This window comes from Lagopus leucura, unplaced genomic scaffold, assembly GCF_019238085.1.
Source record: "Lagopus leucura isolate 7727_CA_CO unplaced genomic scaffold, USGS_WTPT01 Super-Scaffold_100001, whole genome shotgun sequence".
NCBI classification, from domain to species: domain Eukaryota; kingdom Metazoa; phylum Chordata; class Aves; order Galliformes; family Phasianidae; genus Lagopus; species Lagopus leucura.
This window is the reverse complement of record NW_024962262.1, coordinates 37,854,244-37,875,929: the sequence shown is the minus strand read 5'-3', so window position 1 is coordinate 37,875,929 and position 21,686 is coordinate 37,854,244. Positions and strand designations below refer to the sequence as shown.

Here is a 21,686-nt window from a genome sequence, read left to right as displayed (position 1 = left end):
TGAGAAAGGGGAGCAGTTTTAGATTACACTAAACATTACCATGCTGTCAGGCCTGAAGAGCCCAATTCTGAATCTGCTCTACAAACACAGCTCCTGTTGACTTCAGCAGGAGCTCAGTGGGGGACAGCCTCAGACAAAATAGAAGGGCTCATTGGTATTAAAAGTGATCCCACTTTACTACTTTGCTGGATTCTCTCTTTTCATCCTTAGCCTGCGTTGCTTTGTAGTTCACAGGATATTTTCACTGGAGGATTTTGGTGCAAGCAGAGCTGTCTTGCTCATTATCCAGTGCCAATCCATTTATCTGTGAAATATTTGTAAACAGAGATGCTTTTTAGGATGAAAGGATTTTAGTTTCAATTGCAGTGGATTGGATGGTTGTAATTGCTGTTACAGAGAATGTCCCCTTTCAGTCAGTGGATCCAACATTTTGAAGTTAGTGTCACTGTTGCAACCTCTTCTCTTTCTTCATCTCACCTTTTCACTACATCCACCTTTTTTCCACAACCCTCCTACATCCAGATCCTTCCTGCCAAATACTCACCTATCCTCCCACTACTTCCTTTCAGCTTTAGGGTCCCCAAATCCCACTGGAAAATCTTGGCAGCTTGGATTCTCCTGTCTGCATCACTTCATGTCTAACGGTAGAAAGTTTTATCTCAGAAAACCAAATTTTATGCTGGGAGTAAGAACAAAGGAAAAAATTATGTGCTTAAGTACACTAATCTGATCACTAAAACTGGGAACACATGTTAACTAGGAGAGGCTAGGAGAAAAATGCTCCATTTGCCCTTGCAAAAAGTCTAGTCTGTCCATGTCTCAGCCACACTGTGACAAGCAGGTTTCATTTTCTACCTCCAGCTGACGCTGCAGAATACTTACCCTGATGCCACTGTTGTTTTTCCATTGTTCCCTGAGGTGCAAATACCAGTCTATTTCTGAATGGGCAGATAGCCAAAAATTTAAGGTCTTTGCAATGGAGACCTGTGAATATGATGTACTATTCTTATTCCAGACCTTTGTTCAAGTAACAAAATATTTAACTCCCTGTTGCCTCACATGTGCAGCTGTCTGTTGAAGAATCCCTGAATCTAAATAAAAAGTGGAAGGGAAAGAAATGGCTTTAAACATGAAGCGGGTAGATTTAGACTAGATATTAGGAAGAAATTCACTACTGTGAGGGTGGTGAGACACTGGAACAGGTTGCCCAAAGAGGGTGTGGATGCTCCCATGCTGGAGGCATTCAAGGCCGGGCTGGATGGGGCTTTGAGCAACCTGGTCTGGAGGGAAGTGTCCCTGCCTATTGCAGGGGGGTTGGAACTAGTTGATCATAAAGATCCCTTCCCACATAAACCATTCTATGATTCTATGAAAACACAATCACTAAATCAAGGAGTAACTAATAGTCTCTCTCCCTTTATTGTGATACTATATCTCCCATTTTTCCTTTCAGTTAATGTCATGTAAAGGGCCATTTGAAGGAAGGATTTGAACGCTATGGTGGGAATGAAGAAAAATAGATTTAACATCACACCTGTTAAATACAAAATGTAAGACTGTAGTAAATCTTTGAAAGATTGGTTAATCTCATAAGACACTGTTTAAAACTGCATTTGAAAGGAAATATTCATTGCACATCCCATAAAAATAATATTGAGAATTATGAAAGTTATTAGTTTCGTCAATTTAGCACATAAAAGCCAAGAAAACATCAGAAATACATTTCTTCCATGTATAAAACTTTCAGCAAATTGAACTCAGGAATTCCGTAGGGATGCACTGGAAAACCAATGTTTTGTTCTAACTTGCTTCAAAAATGTCACTCGTAAAGATGCAGGCAACTACTTATGTAGAAATTATTACAAAGAGAACTAGCTACAAAGCATCTGAGATGATCACCCCCATATATCTCTTTTTCAGACAGACAATTTGGAAGGTCTGACTTTCATCCTGCCTTTCCTCATTGCCTTATACAGGGTTATGTTCAAACTAGGGAAATTAGAAATCACCTCTAAATCAAAGAGTGTCTGAAATCTGTCCACAAATTGGTTCTCATTGTCCAGCCTAAACTTCATAGCCCACATAATGACAGTATCATTCTTGCACAAGTGGTCAAAAGTTAGTAGGAGCTCATCCAGGAAGGGATGATGGTAAACTACATCAGCAGCCATAATGTAGTCAAAGTGACATGAAGCTCTGGGAAAGTTTTTTTCCAGATCAATTCCCCAGGACAACTCCTTGACACAGGGCTGGTGCTTGCATTTCAGTTTTGTATTTTGGAGAACATTGTGCTGAAGGTTTCCCAGCAGTTCTGGCAAATCAGTGGCAGTCACAAGTGCACCTGTGACAGGAAGAAAACAAAAACAATCTTTCAATATACTTCAAGACTCGAGTAAAAGCCCACTTGCAAAAGCCACTGCACAAGGAACCGATTTTAGCAAATTTTCTGTCTAGGGGAATCGAACACTGTTATTGCTCCCAATAGTTATTACTCATTGTACTTAAATATTTGGTAACTGGCAGCAGTTCTGCTGCACAGACTGCAATCTAAAGACAGCTGGGCTTGGGTGGGGATAAATCAAATACTACATCTTGATGTAATTTTCAATGAAAGCACAGTGAGAGATTGGGAATTGAAGAGTAACAGTTACTAATTGCAGAAAATCAGCACTAGATTTAGGCATGGCCTCAGGTTCTTTCCTTTTAACATATCAACAAGCTTTCTCAGACTGCAGAAAGCTAAATTCTGTTCAAATACAGGGGTTACTGATTTGAATTACTCTTGAGGAAGGGCAGGCTGCCATGAGAGAAAACAAGTTTCTGTAGCAGAAAAGTCAAGGATCCGTTGCTGAAAGAAAAGGCTGAACTCAAGTCTGAAGGAAGTGACCTGGCATCCAAGAGGTATTTATTTGATCAATGGAAGATGATGTGTTGGTCATGCCTGCATCTGACTTTACCCTATTGACACTGACATCCTCTTAGACACTAATTTCTTATTTGTTGGTCCCCTGTTTAACACTGCTAATGGTAACAACATCCACAGGGACCTTCTTTATTGCATCTACACCTTTGTGTTTACAGTTTGAGAGAGAGAGAAAAAACTACACAAATTTCTAAGAAACCCTGTTGGAACTCACTTCTTCTTTCTCTTAGAAAATGTCAAATAACTGTATTTTAGAAGTACTAACATACTTCCTTTGCTTTCCAGTATACTTTTCCAAAAGTATAAGAGCAGTGGTATGTACTCACCCAGTAAACTGGCTACTATAGAGACCAATCCAGTTCCAGCTCCAATTTCAATCACATTTTTGTCGACCAAATTGTACTGTTTAGAATTGGTTTCCAAAAAATAACACAAAACGAGAGCCTGCAGGAGAGGGAATCCATGAATATACTGAATAAATAAATTAAATAAAAACCTTCACTCAATACACATTGTCATTTACAAGCATGCAAAAAAAAAAAAAATGTTTTATAATTTCATGTCTGTTTAAATGAGCAATATCCATTCAAACACTGTCCTGAAAGGAACATGACTCACTATCTTTGAGCTCTACAGGCTGACAAAACAAATGCCACCACATGCTTCGATATGGTCTTGCAAAGCATTGCAGCCAGAAGGAATGACTGCAATTATCTAATCTGTCACACTGCATAACATGAGCTGTAAAATTCCAGTCAGCAATTCCCACACTTATTTCTGGTTGAGTTAAAACATGTCTGTCACAAAGACATCTTGATATACGAACTGCATGTGAGAGAAAATCCACAACTCCTGCTAGTTTCTTGCAGTAATTATTTAAAATAATAATTAATGATCATAATGATTCAAAAAGGGCCAATAAATTCACCCCTTTACTTTTAGTTCAGTTTCTTTCTAGTTTTAATGTCCATACCTTGTTACATAGCCCTCTACAATTGACTCCTTATGTATACATTTATAAACTATGACTTAAGAAACTTCTCCAGCTTTTCTGTCCTATCTCACACTGACCAGTGTTCTTTAGATCACTCTAGAAACACAAATGGCTATTTTTACTCCTCTCACAAAGACAGTTTCCAGCCTGTCTCCTGTATTATTTCCCACACTTAGAAAATCATATAGTCTACACTGACAAATACATATATCGGTTGCTACATTATCTTGCAGTACAGATTGCCATTTGGGAAAATAATTAGAAATGATTCAGTTTGGCTCTGCAAAATTTTATTCTTGGTTTCACTTCAACAGATTAAAATATAGAAGGAACGGAGGAGGACTGTTGACTTTGTAAGAGATAGAAAGTCGGTGTTTTTGCTTTCAACCTCTTAAATCAGAGCAAAAAAAACAAGATTTTTCATATGAACACACAGATATCTCAATCAACAAAACTTAAAAATAGAAAGTTTGTGCACACTGTATTAATAAAAGCCAGGTTCTTTAAGACTGTGCGTGATATTGAACTGACTTTCTAAAACAAATCCTATCAAGTTTTCCTTTTAGCTCCATTCATTCCCATCATTTCGTCCCTTGGTGTCTTGACATGTTCTGCTGTTGAAACCAGCTGGCAGGCTCAAAACTTCTGTGACTTAAATTAGGGAACCTTTGAAACTCAGCTTCCTTTCCATGCAGAAGCTTAACTTCTCTTAAATTTTCAGCATTCTTGACAAATGTGACTGATATTTTTCAGAAGATTTCAAGTATTGCAGGTTGGAACAGAAGGGAGAATATAGAAACACAGTGGAGGTTTCCTTCCTTTCACAGAAAAATTGACTAAACCTCCACAGAAAAAAATGTGCATTTCAGTGTAGCCCTTGATTTGTGAGAATAATTAACAGCCAGCCAACCTTGCCTTGAAGACATTCACTGAGGCTGCTAAGAGATACAGTGTAAACAACTTCTCCAGTTCTGCTAAGGAAAAGTGTTTGGCATCCAAAGCAGGAGAGTACACTAACTCTCCTCAGCTGGATTATGGTCATGCTTCTTAAAAACAGCACAGGAAGCTGATACTGGGACAACAATGGAGCCTCTTGGCTTTTAGTCCTCTTGATTCTATAAGAGGTCTTGGAAATCTGTCTATTTTAGAGAGATTCTTTGAGCAATGCAAGTGTCAGTGGTTCATTGTGGCACCTGTCCACCCGCAGCAGTGTTTTTTCACTCTTAATTATTTCAAAACAGTCCATTAGCTGCATTGCACAAACTCAAAAGACTGAAGAAAGTTCTTTGTATGGTGGATACGTTGCTAGTTCTTATATTTTTGAGATCCTTCCCAATCTGAACCATCCTGTGATTCTGTAATATCAAGAGCCAAGAATGATGGTTCCTGAGAGCATGGATTCACTTCCACACACGTTTCTGTCTTTTTAAGAAACTGGAAGTCCTATGTGAATCTTCTCCCATGACTGCATATTTACATGCTAAATTTTTCTCTTGAGTAGCTTAAGTAGCATCTATGAGTGTCAGCACCTTATTGAGTTCTTTCTGAATCTGCTTTCTCTTTTTTTTAGGGTCATTTATTTATAACACGTACAGTAACGTAATTTTCATATAAGACCCACATTTCCTTTAAAATTTGCTTCTAATTGGCCAATAGGACCAGAAAGTTTCAACTGGAGAGGAGAAGGCATCACATCATACATGCTGTGTGAAGGGGCACAAACAAGAAATATGAGAGCTGCTCCAAAAGTAATGCCTTCTGTTCTATTATGTTGGCCTAGGACATCAGAGATGGATTTTGGTGGTATGGCAGTAGAGGTTGAACCTTTCGCCAATACTCTGTTACATTTTGTTGCTGTGTGATGATTGGCAGCAGAGGGACAGTTTGACAAAATGACTTCTGACATGGAAGTGGATATGAAGAAATGATGAGTTTAATTTCTCAATGAACAAAAAATTGCATCCCTTGATATTCATTGATGCTTCCTGAACACTTATAGAGACCAACCAGTGGATGGGAGCACAGTGAGGTGGTAGGAAGTGTGTTGCAATAGTGGCAGTGACAACATGAAAGACAAGCTGAATTCCAGACAGCCATGCACAACTGCCACACCTCAAAATAGAGAGTCTCAATCGGCTCATCCACACGAATCAGCAGATAATAACCACAGAACTGTGTATGGAGCTGGATATCAGCTTCAATGTGTTGAAAACGTTAGCAACGCTGGAACATCACAAGGTTTATGGCAGGTGGTCCTCACAAATTCTCACACATGAACAGAAAGAGCACCATACGCAACTTTGTCAAGTTTGTATGAGGCTAAAGGTGACAGTATTTTGGATCACATCATTAGCAGTGACAAGATGTGGTGTCATCACTATAAGCCAAAGTTAAACAGCAGTCCACAGAGTGGTGACATATGAATTCTCCATCAAACAAAAAAGTTCAGGGTGTAGCCCTCAGAAGATAAAGTGATATGCAGTCTTTTGGCATAAGTGGAGATCTTTCAGGATTTCCTGGAAACCTGAAAAACCATTAAATCTGACTGCTACATCATGACACTGACTGAGCTGAAGGTTCAAACTTCCAAATAAACAGCAGAGAAGACGACAGCCTTTTTCTTGCAACAGAATAGCACCAGGTCCCATAGCAGTTCGAAGACTGTGGAGCACACTGCCAATCTTGGATGGTCTGCTCTACCACATAGTGCTGGATTTAGTGCCTTCTGAATTCCATTTTTTTGTGCTGACGAAAGATGGACTGCACAGGCAATGTTTTCCTAACACTGACATTGTCATGGCAGTTGTGAAACAATGGGTCACCTCTGCTGCTGGAGATTTTTCTGAGCTCATCATACAGGCTCTTGTTCATCACTGGCAAAAATGCATAGCTAACCGTGGTGACTATATTGAAAAAGTCTTTTTAACTGAGAATGTGCTCTATCAAACAGTGCCACTGTACTCTTTGTATCTGTTGTGGATTGCATAGAAATAAATAAGAGGCAATATCTTTGGAGTGACCTGCATATCATTTAAGCTTTGAGAACCAGGAAGCCATAGGAAAACTAGGCTAAATTCAGGTTTGGGAACTGTAGAATGGAGAAAGTATAGAATATTATCCTTAACTTCACAACACACAATAAAAAATATTTATCACTAAAAAACCAACTAAACGTGTTAGAAGACTCCAAAACTGAAAGTAACAATATTATGTAAATATTGTACCGATGGCCAGACAACTGCCCCATAACAATCAGTGGCTTCTGTAATCCTTATCTCATGGCCAGCAAAGTGAAAGCCTTCCCAAGCCTTATAAGTTATAACATCAGGAAAAAAACGTCTTCTCATGATTTCAGTAACTATTTGTTCTTCTTCTTTTTCCCCTGGAAGTAAGAATATAAAAAGTTAAATAAGCTGAGAGGGCAGACAATGAAATCACCAATTTATGTTGAAATGCTGATTTGAAGCAGGAATTGGAATGATGTTTGTGACCTAAAATGCATTTTACCATTAATGGTAAAATAAATAAAATATATAATATATAATGGCATGATATATAGAAAGTCTCCTGAATTGTAATAGAAGTTTTCACTTTATGACTATATAAAGTAATTTTTTCCACTTTACTAGAAAAATGAAGTTCAAAAAAAGGGGAATGTTACCATATATTACTTTTCATTTCACCAAACCAACAGAAAATTATTTTTCACTTCAAGAACAGCTGCTCTCATATTTATTCTCATGGTCTTTTGCGCCTCGACTTTTTATTGTTTTCCATGTTCTTTTAATGTTCACTTTCCCCATGTAAATAAAAGGAATCACAATATCATATATAAGTCTGTCACAAAACTTGTGAAACAGATCCTAGCAACGCAAATTATGACAGACAGGAGAGAAAGCACTACTGTTGTCAAGAAAGCTTATCCACCCACACCAACAGAGCCTTGTAAAAGGGATTCTTTCCAGCTGGCTTGACATCCTGAATGCCATCCTTGCTGCTATGTGAAGGATATTTATGATAGCTAACATAATCCAGGGCAACCCTTCTACAAGAAAGGATTCATTCGTTTAGCTGAATACCAAGCCAGTGTCACTTTTGCAATCATCACACAAAGCCGCACCACAGTGTTGCAGATAACATGTAAATGAAGCTTTCCAGAGCATTTTCTTTGCAAAATCAAGAATCATTCCGAGTTTGCATAGTAAATTTGCTTTCACAGCCAGACACAATCTCTTGGCAAATTAGCTAAAGCAAAACATGTTTACAAGCTATACCTCCTAAAAAGCATGTTAAAGTTGTGGTAACTGGGTTACCATCTTTTCCAAAGCAGAATTTCTCTATCAGGCCTGCAGTTGCCATCCAAATCACAGGCAGAAACATCAAGATGGCACAGAATGACACACAACTGGATGACACAGCACAGAAACTGCAGTGGCCATTAGAAATGAATATACTTGACTACCATCCTTCAGTAAATCTATATAAAGAGAACAGCAGCTGTTGGCATTATAGAAGAGCCTACATTTTCTTCCCCTCCAAGCCACTGCTCTTCTGTATGCATTGGTATTTTTATTGCCATAACCTATCAAGAGAGGCAACTCTCTCTCCTTTCCTGGAACTACAAACAAACAAACAAAATAATAATAATAATTACAAATAAGGATGGTATCTCACAAATCGATTGGAAAAAAAATAAAATACTAGTTGTGAGCCAGCAGTGTGCCCATGCAGCTCAGAAAGTAAATGGACAAGGGGAAATGGTTTTAAGTTGAGGAAGGGCAGATTCAGGCTGGATGTCAGGGGGAAGTTCTTTACTATGAAAGTGGTGAGGTGCTGGAACAGGCTGCCCAGAGAGGTTGTGGATGCTCCATCCTTGGAGGTGTTCAAGGCCAGTTTGGATGGGATCCTGGGCAACTTGGTCTGGAGTTAGATATGGAGGTTGGCAGCCCTGTCTGAGGCAGGGGGGTTGGAGCTTCATGATCCTTGAGGTCCTTTCCAATCCAAGTCATTCTATGATTCTATGATTATATGACACAACTAAATTAAAAATAAAATAATATATATACACCACTAGAAAGAAAGTTAAATAGTATAATTTATTAAAGGTAACATAAATAGAATAATCTTAACGTTAAAATGATGATATTTTAAAATATCAGATGCTAAGTCATAGCTTACAGTCAGCACATAACACTAGAGGCTTGCAGGAGTTGTAAAGTTGAGAGAAGGCACATATGTCACTGAGCCCATGAGCAGGAAACTCTAAACAAACAGGAGTTACGTACGATAGAAATGCTGCTTTGAGGCCACAGTAATTTTTTCCTATGAAAAAATAATATGAGGATTTCTTATCACAGATATTGTAAAGTGTATTTAATTTATCATCCTGTGTCTAAGTGTACTAGATCTAGACTGCTTTTAATCTTCTCAGACCGCTTACAGCAGTCTGATCTCATTCTGTGATTAGCACTAGCTGTCAAAATAAAAAGCTATTCCTTCTATTACTTCTCAATTACAGCCATTTTTCTCTTCTTCTTCTTCTTTTGATAACTGCTTTGGATCCAATTTTGATGAAAAGCCCTAACTTATAAAGTCTTAACTTACAAAGCTTCAGCCCAAAGATCTATAAAGCTCCAGAAGTATTACAGCTACCCCTCTCGTGTTCAATAAACATTTCCCACTTACTTTTTTATATTGTCAGTAATCTTTCTACTCAAAGCTTGTGTTGTACCTGCACTATTAAAGTTTGTAGGCCACTGCTCCCTGCCTAGGATAAATTATCCATACTCCTGAAAGAGGAGATCTAAATCTACTAGTTAATACCACTTAAATCACTGGCCCTCTTACTCCTTCAGTAATCCCATAGGTGGGATACATGAAGAAGCTGACATAACACAATCTTCTCTTTGTTTCACTGTATGTCTATGAAAGACAGGCTTCAAAACTCACCTTAGTGAGAAATTTAATCAGGACCAAGAAACTAATGACAAAGTAAAGACCACAGACCTTTAGCCAGACATGCTTACTTCCACATAAATCTTTCCTTACAGTCCAAAAAGCACTCTTCTATTTTCTACTTTATATTGTTCAGAATAACTAAACTCCGTGTGTGACTGAGATACACACAAAAACAAAAATAAAGCAAAAATTTTTTTTTCTGCTACAGTCTTCAGAGCAGTCAGAACAGAAAAATAACAAACAAGTAGAAAATCTATAATGCAAGAAGAATATTGTTATCTGTGTAAGCAAAGCCCAAGTGAAATAAAGTCTTCAAATACCTGCTAAAGTATTAAAGTTCTGCTAGTTATGCTTTGATCAAAATCTTCTTTCTTGATACCAGATATAAAAAGCTGATAGGAAGTTATTCTCCTATAAGTGTTCAACTCTGTGTTAGTCCTTATTCAAGTTGCAATGTTGAGTTACAACTCAGTGAAAGAATTTCAGTGATATTTAAAGATAGAAAGACCCATCACTAATAAAGGGTCAGACAAGGGAAGAGGAGGCTTCACTGACCTGAATCAGTTCTTGTAAGAATGGAATTTCATACTGGGTATTTCCAGCAATATTACTCAAGCACACACAACAAACCATCAGAACATAAAGGTCTGCTAGAACTGGTTCCTCCCTTCTTCATTTACCTGAGTTTAATGAAGTGGGCTATCACTTTCTCTTCCTTCATGTTTTGGAGAGACACAGAAGTATATCTACATACATAGACATTATATACATAGAAATGTACGTACAGTTTACTGATCTCTTTGCATTTGCATGCAAACACAGAAACTACTGGAATTTCATGTGCTAAAACATATTTACGTCAAGAAGGGATAGTTTGACCCTGCCCACTTAGCATATAGAGACTCAGATAATTTTTGTTAATAAAACAGCACTCCTCTGGCCTTGAATTGTTGATCTTGATCACAAACAAATTTCTGTCTATAGATGTCATAAATCCTTCCTAAAATAGAATTTGAAGTTATGTAACTTTCATAAGATTTTCTGTCTAACAGGTTAATGACTTGGAGAGTCCTTTGAAATAAAAATTCTTCTCCAGAGGGCTGCTGGGCACTGGAACATGTTCCCCACAGCAGTGGTCAGAGCACTGAGCTGCGTTTGGACAATGCTCTCAAACAGAGGGTTTGAATTTTGGGGAGGTCCTGTGTGGAGACTTGGGTTGGATTCAATCAGTGATCCTTGTGGGTCTCTTCCATATGAGGATATTCTGTGTTTCTGTGATGCCAGGTAAAGTTTCATTTATCATAAAAACCTAATGTTGTTGGAGCATACTCTTTGAATTCCTCTGATTTTCAGTTAATACAAGGGCAGAAGGACAGTCTTGTATGTTGATACAATTTTGCACTATACCAAAGACATAATTAATAAAGCAATGAAAACGTGAAAACATCACTCTCACCGGCAAAGCAATTACAATTATTATTATTAAAAAAAAAAAAAAAAAAACACCAAGAACATAGTTTTCCAAAGAGAGATAATAAATGATGTGGAAGACTAGTGTCCTGAAGTTAGTGGCAAGCTGATTACGGAAATGTATAAGAAGCTGCAGAATCTCATTTAGAGAACTAGAGGTTTTCTGCTGATGCATTTAAACATCAAGCAGAATGTTTTATACGAGAACAAAACCTTAAGAAAGAAAAGGACCTGAGTGCTACTGAGACAGAGCTAGGGAGGTGAGGAGGGGAAGGCAGAGCAAGATAATACGTAGAATACGTTGGGATAAAACAAGCAACAAATTAGAACATCTTTAACAATAAGGGAAACTACAAAAATGGGCCTTAGGCTAACATTATCTGCATGCTGGTGGGTTTTTTTTGCTAGGAAAGAAATAGAATAGTATGTTTTGAAACATTCTACGTAATTGTTTATTCTGTTTGCACCAGGAGTTACATAAAAATTGTACTTGGGTAGTACACAGCTCCACCAGGAAACAGTAATCTTAAAATTCACTTGGGTACTGTGCATCAGTAATTAGCATGCCAATTATCTGAACACACACCTATTGATACTTCCTATGTTAATGCATTTTTCACCAAACTGATAAAGAACAAACACTGCTAAACAGCACTTAAAATGCAGGAAAAGTGACAAAGACAAGGATTGTGAATTAAAATTAAAATATACTGATAATTTATCCTGATAACAGAATTATGATGTGACTAAGATAAAGGAAGAAAACAACCCCTGTACATGGGATCTATGAAGAATATACCTGTAGTCAATATCTACATTTTCTGACTCACCCACAATCAGCAGATTGAGTAACAAAACATCCTTCAAGTATTTTGTTAATGCATTTGCGGTTGAACTTGGTGATCTTTAAGGTCTTCTCCAATCTGAGCAATTCTATGACTCTATGATTAATACATAAAAATGTAGTTTTACCCAGTGATTTATGGGGAGCAGGGGAAGGGGGAGAAGGGAAATCATAGATTAGTCTCTTTCAAGTGCCGGGCTAACTCTATTTAATTTTCTAAGGTCAAATAGTGTAACAGAACAAGGTGATAAGGGAGCATGCAAAAGAAATAAGACCCAACCATCTTCTATGTCTCTCCTGCATTCATGGATTTTCTCCAATTGGCAAAAAGAATGAAATCCAAGCCTTCAGCTTGGAACTTGACCTGACAAAGTTCAGACCTACAGCAAACACATTCTCTCTTCTTCAGAAGCAACATACTCTCACCTGAAGAGTTTAGTTATAAGACATACACAGGGGGCGGCAGAGACCTCAGGAGATCGTCTAGTCCAAACCCCCCTCTAAAGCAGGTTCTCTGCTTTAAAGTAGGTTACAAAGGAAAGTCTCCAGGCAAGTTCGAAATGTCTCCATAAAAGGAGACTCCACAACCTCTTTGGGCAGCTTGTTCCAGTGCTCTGTAAACCTCACAGTAAAGAATCACAGAAGACTTACCATTTTGATCTGTACTTAGAAATATTTTTACAACTACACATGATAGATATTATAGATGTAATAGCAATGTATATCCATGCTGACCAATGCTGACAAGAAACCCACAGAAAGATCTGTAAGGGAGCAGATTTGCAACTGGTTCTGTAACTGTAAAAGCTTACTGGATAAAAGCTACATTACTATACTGATGGAAAACCTCAAAATGTAGCCCTGCAAATTCATCTGGGCATTTCTAAGGGCCCAGAAGAACTTCATCCCAGAACTACATTAGCCTGTACTTCTAAGGGACACTGAAGCCTCATAATTTCTACTGAGTTACTGATGTCTCGCAGTCAGAGTCCTCGTCTTGTAAACATTACAGATAGCTCCATGGAAACATATTCAATCTTGAATCACAGAACAGTCCCCAAATTCCAGGTGACATCACTTCAGTATTTCATTTCCATCCATCTATTTCTATTTCATTCCAATCCACTGCAGCCTAAGGACCCTGAAAGGAAGGGAACAGGAGGGAAATTTAACCATCCCCTTGACCTTCCAAACCTGCACCTTTCTAAGAACATAAATCAAAATATCAATCAAGAAAAATCACTAATCTAAACTACCAAGTTAATTTTTCCTGTCTTCATGCCTACATATGAGGGTGGTGATGACCAGGCTGTACCCGCTGAAGTGATGGCAAGGACAAGTTATATTATATAGATTAATCTGATTTATTACATCAGTGTAATATAATGCTTGAAACTTCATACTTGGAAATGTAGAAATACAAAACTGTAACCCACGAGCAGCCTAATCTCAGCCAAGAGGCAAAATGCCCTTAGTACAGAGTGCAAGGAGATGAGAAAAGGCTACGCTCTCCAGTAATGGATTTATCCAGGTTTTAGAGGTGCATTCTCAACATGAAACTCATGTCACTGATATTGCAGCCTCATATAAGTCATGGGTCATCTAAAACCATTAGAAAGCTGAAAATAGAAGTACTGTGGTCAGACTACCTCATGAACATATAATAAATTCAAATGTACCCATTACTTATTACATAACCATGTTTGTCTGTCATTGAAAATATCTGCAGGCCTGTGCTCAGCACCTATAATAATTTCTAATAATAACTAAATGATTTCCTTTTGACTGCAAAAGTAGGCTTTTTTCCATGTTATTTGCTCTGCTCTGCATTATAAAAGGGTGACTGAAAATTTTCTGATAGATTAGGAGTAATCTGGATGAGTAACTTAGACACTACTGACTAACATCATCTTCCACATTTCTTATCTTGCCTGGTCAAAAAGGCCTCGTGTCATTGGAAGTTCATATTTTCTTCTAACAGTATGCCAGAAGAATCCATGTAACAATGCAACAGAAGTGACTCCAACATAATGTCTGCCAATTTTCCCTATCAATATTTTCAAGTTTCTAAAATATTTCTTTGAAGAAAGGACCTGAAAGTTACCCAACAACATCAATCCATGACAATATTTGAGCTTTTTGTGAGGTCACAGAGAAATAGTTCATTAATTGTTGAAATTTAGCTATGTCAGCTATGAGGAATAAAATTTGAGTTCTGATATTTTGGGTTGATCCTGCAGCAAAGCCGTAGAATATTGTTAACTAATGACATGACTTCCAAACGTACTGCTTTTATATCTTTTTAAAATATTTCTGAGATAACAGTTAATGGAAAAAAGTTTTTTTGTTTCTGTTTGTGTTTGGTATTTTTTTAATTGTTGTTGTTTTAGGGGTTTGTTTTTTGTTTTGATTTCTTTAAGATAGAAACATAACTCAAACTAAGGGGAAAAAAAAAAAATCACAGAATCACAGAATTGAAGGGGTTAGAAAGGATCTCTGGGGATCATCAACCCTTCTACTAAAGCAGGTTCCCTACAGTAGGTTGTATAGGAAAGATTTCAGGTGAGTCTTGAATATCTCCAGAGATTACACAGAGTCTCTGGGTAGTTTTTTTTTAGTGTTTTGTAAGCCTCAAAGTAAAGAAGCCTTTCCTCATGCTTTCTACGTTTGTCACATCCCATCTGGTCCTTAACAGTGTTCCAGTTTGTCTGCTCCCCCTTGTTCAGAAGTTCCCTGTCTTTCTTGAACAGAGAAGCCCAGAACTGAACAAAGTACTCCAGATGTGGCTTCACCAGGGCAGAGCAGAGTGGGAGGATCACCTCCTTTGACCTGCTTTGACCACTGATGTTCTTGGTCACCAGGCCCTACTGCTGGCTCATGGCCAATGTGTAGCCCATCTGAACACCCAGGCCCTTTTCTACAGAGTTCCTCTTTATCCTCTCCATCTCCATCCTCTGTACTGATGTGTGTAGTTATTCCTCCCCAGGTGTAGGATTTTACACTTGCCTTCATAAGGTTCCACTCTACACAACTTCCCAGCCTGCCCAGGTCAAAAATGAGAGAAGAGAACACAGGTGGCAGTAGTAGAAGTAAGTTCGCTTTTTAACCAGCTCTGCTAATTGCAACGTCCACTATAAAGAATCTTTTAGCATTTTAAGCACTCAGAGAGCAGAGAAATTGAGTTTTGGGCCTTCTTTAGAAAAAGTCAAATTCACTTCTTGCACACATCTATCAATTCTACAGAATTAAGTGGATCCCCTCCCTTCCACCACCATTGAAGATGGGTCATAAGGAAATAAGAATTATGAGATTTGTGTCCAGAAGAATAACAAGCAAGGAAAAGCCAAGCTAGAAACTGGACACTCAGTTGTGAATAGTCTGACTTGGGCTCTATAGTCCAGTCCAAGGATTTTTTTTCCTTTCTAGAAAAGTCTTTGAAGTCAGGGGAAAAGGGTCTGCAGCAAAAGGAGAAGATGAAGGTAAGAAACGTCCTTAGAAGTAACCCAGGAAATGGAAATAAGACACTAAGTCACTCCCTCATCCCAGCTTAACTTCTTAACTTCTAAGTTACAGGGTTAGGCTGGTTCCCACTTGCCTCAATTCCAACCATGTCCCATTTAAGGTATCTTTCTGGACTTCACCCAGACTTGAAATGATGACAGGAATCACCATCAATGAGGACATCTGTTGAGCAGGGGAAGAGAAGGAGCATGACTGTTATAAAGCTCTGGAAGATATGTGAAGGTTACCAGGTCAGCATTTTCTCAGATATTTCTGGATTAAAAACTGGGCCCCAGCCAAGTAAAGTGAGACGATGAAGTGTCAAGGACAAGTTGCAAACTTGCTCTTCTCCTTTTGTCTCAGAGATAAAATTATTTCGGGGTGAATGTAAATAATATAAAACTTGCAAAGTAATTTCAGGTCCTAAGAAACAAAGGCAGCAGTGGTACAGTCTGATCTCAGAAAAAGTTCAGCAAAGGAGAGTAAAAGCTAGTGAAAAAGAGAAGTCATGAGAGGAAAGAAAAGAGATATTAATGATGCAGGTGTGCTGGAGAACTGATTGGATAAAGGGACTAGGAAAGATCAGACCAGGTGAGGATCTACCTGTAAATTGGAACCTGGTAGTAATGGTAATCATGAGCTGTGATAAGGAGTTCTAATCTAGAGAACTTGTGACAAGCCAATGGAGATAACAGAACCTTGTGAAGGAATGACAGTGAATAAAAGGAGAACAGGGTGGTGGAACAGCAAATACAAAGAGCTCAGACACTGAAACGGACCAAGAATCCTAAGAAACAGAGATTGAGTCTGGATGGACGAAGTGAATAAAATGGGAATGGAGAATGTGGCAGAGGAAAATGAGGACAAGGAAGGTACAGGCTGAGGGCACTGAAGCAGTAATTCTCCATGCAGTAGGTTCAACACACTTGCCTCCAGAATATGAAATGGAACTTGATGTGCTAAAGCCTGATGCTGATAAACTGTGAAACTCCAAAGATGTGCCATTTTCTATTGGTGTCTCTTCGTCCTCTTTAAGTAGAGTTACTAGAAAGAAGTGAGCAACCTGCTATCAAGTTTGTTGGCTAAAAGGAATATATTTCTGTATTTAAGGATCCTGTGCTACCTACTAATTTTGCATAAATCAATCTTATGTCCCAGAATTCAATTTATTTTAAAAATTCAAAAGCTTAAGTAATTACATGCAGACTCACTGCTCCCTGCCCTAAATCCTGCATGAAGAAAGTATCAGTATTAGAAAGCCAAACTTGCAGAAGCATAGCAATGCCTGTGCAACTGGAACTCAGTCTTCTTGTGTACAGTGTAATAAGAGTCATCAATATTTCAGTCTTTAATGGCTTGGTATTTAATATTAATACTTCTAAATATTTCTTACCCCAATCATGCCTCATCACACGTGGGATCAACTTGAGCTTTTCATTGAAGTCAGGATTACATAATAGGAAAGGGAAATGTATTAAAGAAATTCTCCAGATTAGGGCATGCAAAACAGGGACTTTGTAACTGCAATCGATACCAAACTCTATCAGCTGCTTTCTTGTGTGATATCAGCTTTCTAGAGAAGATTATGATTTTAGGTGCTTAATTTTCTTAGCCCTTCAGTTGTAATGTATATGATGACTTAGAAAAAGGGAAACAAAAAGCCCCTCCAGACACTAACAGAAAGCTTCTGAAAGAAAGGGATTCCCCTCTTGCTCCTCTGCCCTTCCCAGTCTTTTCAGACTTAATACAAGAAATTTAAAAGCAATGTGCATGCATAGTTGTTTTGGCAACACTAATGTTTTGGGGACATTTTTGCTTTAAATCTCAGTTCAATCAAATCTCTTCTATTCCTGATGTTTCTGGATCTTGAAAATGAGCAGCTTAAGATCTATTTAGGAAAAAAAAAAACTAAAGTTGCTAACAGTCCTTGTTAAGATCAGCTGTGAGGCTATCTATACAGAAACTGGGCTTGTAATAACTGATCCTGCCTAACTGTCACTCCACAAACAAACTTATTCTGAATAGCTCAATCATAGCCACAGTTTCATTCCCTGGAACTAGTCACAGGCAAATAGCTGCGGCAAGTTGGCAGACACTGGTAGGAAATCACCATACCAAAGACTGCTGGCATAGCAGTTATTTACTACATAGCTAGAATATTACAACAGCGCTATCTATTGCATTTTCTCTACAAGTGCCATAAACACAATTCTTCAGGAGAAATAAGTAAGATAGCTCACTGTCAGCAAGGTGCCTTGTTCCTTCTACTTAACAGAATTCCTGAGCATAACAAGAAAAGAATAATACACACTTTACCTGCTTGTCTTTCTAATTTTCTTCTCTGTTCATTATTCAGATGATTATGTTGTGACGATGTCAAATCCATACTAAGCCAGAAGACCACCGACAGATAAGCACAAGCCTGCCTACCTGCTAAAAATGGATAAAATTGCTTTACATCCTCTTTCCCAATGCAACATCTAAACAACATGCAGAGTTTGCATTTGATATGCTATGTTACTTGTATTAAGATGTACAAATATGAATATCAGAGCATTCAAGAGTCAGAAGTAGCAAGCAAGTTTAGCTTTCTACTCTCAAAGAGGGAAAAACATACATTGGGGAAAAAGAATGCTTTGATAAATGTTTAAAATTATTTTATGAGTGGTTAAAAATTAGAATCAATTCAAATCAAGATTAGAAGGCTTACGAGTATTTGAATGGGAAGGTAGCAGCTAATTTCTGAAGGAAAAGAAAAATTGTACCAGCTCATGTAGTTTGATTTAGCCTGAAAAGGAAGGGAATAACCAATTAGCAAAAGTGGTACACAAGTAGGAAGCAGGACCTATTAACAATACACAAAACAGAACACGTATGTGCAAATGTACAGATACAGAACATACACAGAAAAATGTAATAGGGAAAGCATGACTGGGCAAAGTTTAAACAAGAAGCTGCAGCATAGTGTGATATAAAAAGAACAACTCGATGTTCAGCATCTGCAGAAAATCAGACAACCAGTGTTCTCAAATTCTTGGTGCTTTATTATCAAAAAAGGATTCACTCATAGGATGAGTGAATAGCACAGAACAACCCTGTCTTGTTAGAAAGCATACATGATACACTGCTAATGTTACTCTACAAAAGGCAGAGGGGTTAAAACTTTTCGCAGCAGTGCCAGCAGGCATTAACCTATTTCAAGGTGAAAAGTAAATTAGCTGGCTTTTACACAGTACTGCAGCACATTCAACAAAAAAACTGCTACTGCATTTATGTTTATCTATGAACTTTGCAATAGTAACAACATTATGTGGGAAACAGAGAAGGTAGGCTGAGTAGAACTGAAAATCATTGAGTCTATATTCAGAACACCAAGGAGCATTAGAAATGAGTGTGAAGCAGTGTTACAGACATTCATCTGCTTATCATCTACTTCAGAAGTATGAAAAAGACAACTTTTCTTCCTATTTAGAAGATGAAAGTAATGGGTTGATTATCAGTCCTTCAGTATTCTGAAGTACAAGCAATGCTGTACTGTAAGATCAATCAGTCTTAAAGGAAATTTTTTATTTTATTTATTTATTTATTTTAGTTCTGTGCACTCTTTTCCCCTTCCAAAAATACTCTAAGTTATACAGAACTACACAACCCGTCTGACTTCAGCATATTAATTCAGTAGTACTACCAGCAGCTAAAAACACACAGGTGCAGAACAGTTCAGTTACTGACTTACAGAGTGAAAGGCAAATGATAGAAAATAATTGGAGTAAAACACACAGCAAGCCACATTGACTGTGTTTCAGTTAACATTACCTAAATCTCTGCTTCTATCTTCCTGGTGATCACACTCAACAAAAATCCTTGTTTGTCAAATTGTTTGCTTCGCAGTTAGCTGCCAGGCAGTTCCAGATAGAAAAGTTCTGAAGTGTGCATTACATATTGCCAACATCCCCACACCAGCAGCAGTAATAAATCCTGACAGCTGCAGCAGGAACCCAAAGTAGGCACAAGGCACCATGGCTATTTTATGTAAGGGCACAGAAGATCTCATAACAGCAGTAGGTACCTAGTTAGGGGAGCTCCAACCAAAAAAGTAACCAATTTCCAAACAGTTTTGGCAGTAACAAGACAGTAGCAAGGTTGTTTTAGTAACTTCTCATTGTCACTAAAAAGTAACTGAAGAACAAAAAGTAATTCTTTACAGACAAAGGCTTCTTCCAAGCACAAAGGGCCAATTTACAAAACAGGAGTGCATTTTGTGCATATGCAAACACATACTCATAAAAAAAATGCAGAGCAGCAGCAAGGTACAAAACCTACAGTTGAATATTCAATTCAGACAGCTGTCAACGTACATAAATATAAATGCATCACTCCTCTTTCCACATAAACAAGATGTAGATTTCCTCAGCAGACTGCAATCACTTAGTGCCACTGGAACAAATGGAGGTAACTTTAAGACCTCTCTTTGTTTAGAATACAATCTATTCAGGATAGAAACTACCTCTTTACTTCACCACTTTTCAGCCAAATTTTAACCTCAGCTGATGTTTCTTGGTGACATAGAATAATAATTTATTATACAAGAATACTGAACAAGCCTTACAGAAATCAAAGATGTATCTTATCATATTTCTACATCTAGAAGCTATTAAACAAGGCCTAATCTACCCTTTAAAGTTAAAACAGCAACACTCAAGTAATCTGCAAAATAAAGCTGTAAACTGGCTGTCCAGACTGAGAATATACTTATAATGTGACAATCTTTTACGAAAGTACTATTTTTCACCCAGAAAAAGGGATATTTTTCACCCAGAAAACACTCCATTATACATTAGACTCTTTGCAGCTAGAAGGACCAAATCCTACCTAGTGAACCTCAACCCTTCATCCTTCCAGGAAAGGCTGATGTTTCACAACTTAGCTGCATGGACTTTGACTTTCAGGCAATGAAACAGTGAGGAATTACAAAAAAAATAATAACTGAGAGATCAAAAAGCAAAAAGGACTAAAATGTAATGTAAGAACATGTGTGTGATTGGCAGCAATCGCTGTTTTTCCATCTTAACCCACAGGAGCTATAAATAAGTTCTATAATCAGAGAGAGAGGTGAGAGAAAAAGAAAGTCTGGATCTAGCAAATTATTTATCTCATAAAATAATCTGACAAGAGTGCTGCAACCAGTGGATCTGTATGCTGGGTTGTTGAAGCACTAGCAAGAAAGTAGTTTTCCAGGAAGAATCCCCTGCACTTTTAATAAAATCCTCCCCAAGGATGAAACTAAAGCAAGGGTGGGCAGGGAAGTGCTGGGTAGAGGGTGGGGTGCAGGCTGACAGAATCCTGCTGTGTGGAGATATAAGGATAAAGAAAAAAATCTGGCTTGAATTAAGACAGTTTCAGAAGGAGCAACTGATATGCCAAAGGGTTTGGGCAGGAAAGCAAATGGAAATATTTCACACACGCCCACATAAATGCTCTAAGGCAAAATCTAAGGGACTTGTAAGAAAAACTCCATACTACTTCTGAGCATCACTTTTGGAAACAAATGCTGTCTGTGGCTACGCTCAAATAATTCCACGTCTAACATGTAATTTACATTCAGAACATACAATCTATAATTGCTTATCAAATTTACTCTACTGTACTATTTTCCATGACATATTATGATGGTTAATGTTGTACCATAAATGATTCAATAATCAACATTATACTTTGAGCAGGCATGATGCAGAGAATAAGGGAACCGAGACTAATAGAACTTATTTTCTTTCTCTCAATACCTAGAAATAAATTAAGTCATTAAGGTTTTATATAAGTGTGAAGTTCAGGGTGCAACAGGTTGCATGTGATTTTAATAGCTATTTTATCTCAGTGAGAATGCAAATGAATAGATACAATTTTGGGCCTAAACTTATAGTTACATTAAGTCCAGCATACAGCTTTTATGAGCAATTGTGATGAAAGTATTTTTTTTTCTTGTTTAAAATCCCTATTTA

The 21,686-nt window shown here is 37.8% G+C and overlaps 1 protein-coding gene across 5 annotated transcripts; it reads right to left on the bottom strand.

The window, feature by feature from the left end:
• Positions 1 to 1,396: 1,396 nt before the first annotated feature.
• Positions 1,397 to 21,612, bottom strand: LOC122177225 (protein-lysine methyltransferase METTL21E-like). Of its 5 annotated transcripts, none has more exons than XM_042866389.1 (6): positions 19,504 to 21,612; positions 18,401 to 18,478; positions 18,007 to 18,123; positions 7,142 to 7,299; positions 3,250 to 3,367; positions 1,397 to 2,341 (listed from the first exon to the last, which is right to left on the bottom strand). In XM_042866389.1, exons 3-6 carry the CDS (start codon positions 18,074 to 18,076, stop codon positions 1,917 to 1,919), a joined length of 771 nt encoding a protein of 256 aa, XP_042722323.1. In that variant the 5' UTR covers positions 18,077 to 18,123; positions 18,401 to 18,478; positions 19,504 to 21,612; the 3' UTR covers positions 1,397 to 1,916. The 5 variants fall into 5 exon arrangements, with proteins under 5 accessions (XP_042722323.1, XP_042722324.1, XP_042722325.1 ...); XM_042866390.1 differs by having other exon boundaries at positions 18,007 to 18,120; XM_042866391.1 differs by having other exon boundaries at positions 18,456 to 18,478.
• Between the last annotated feature and the right edge of the window lie 74 nt (positions 21,613 to 21,686).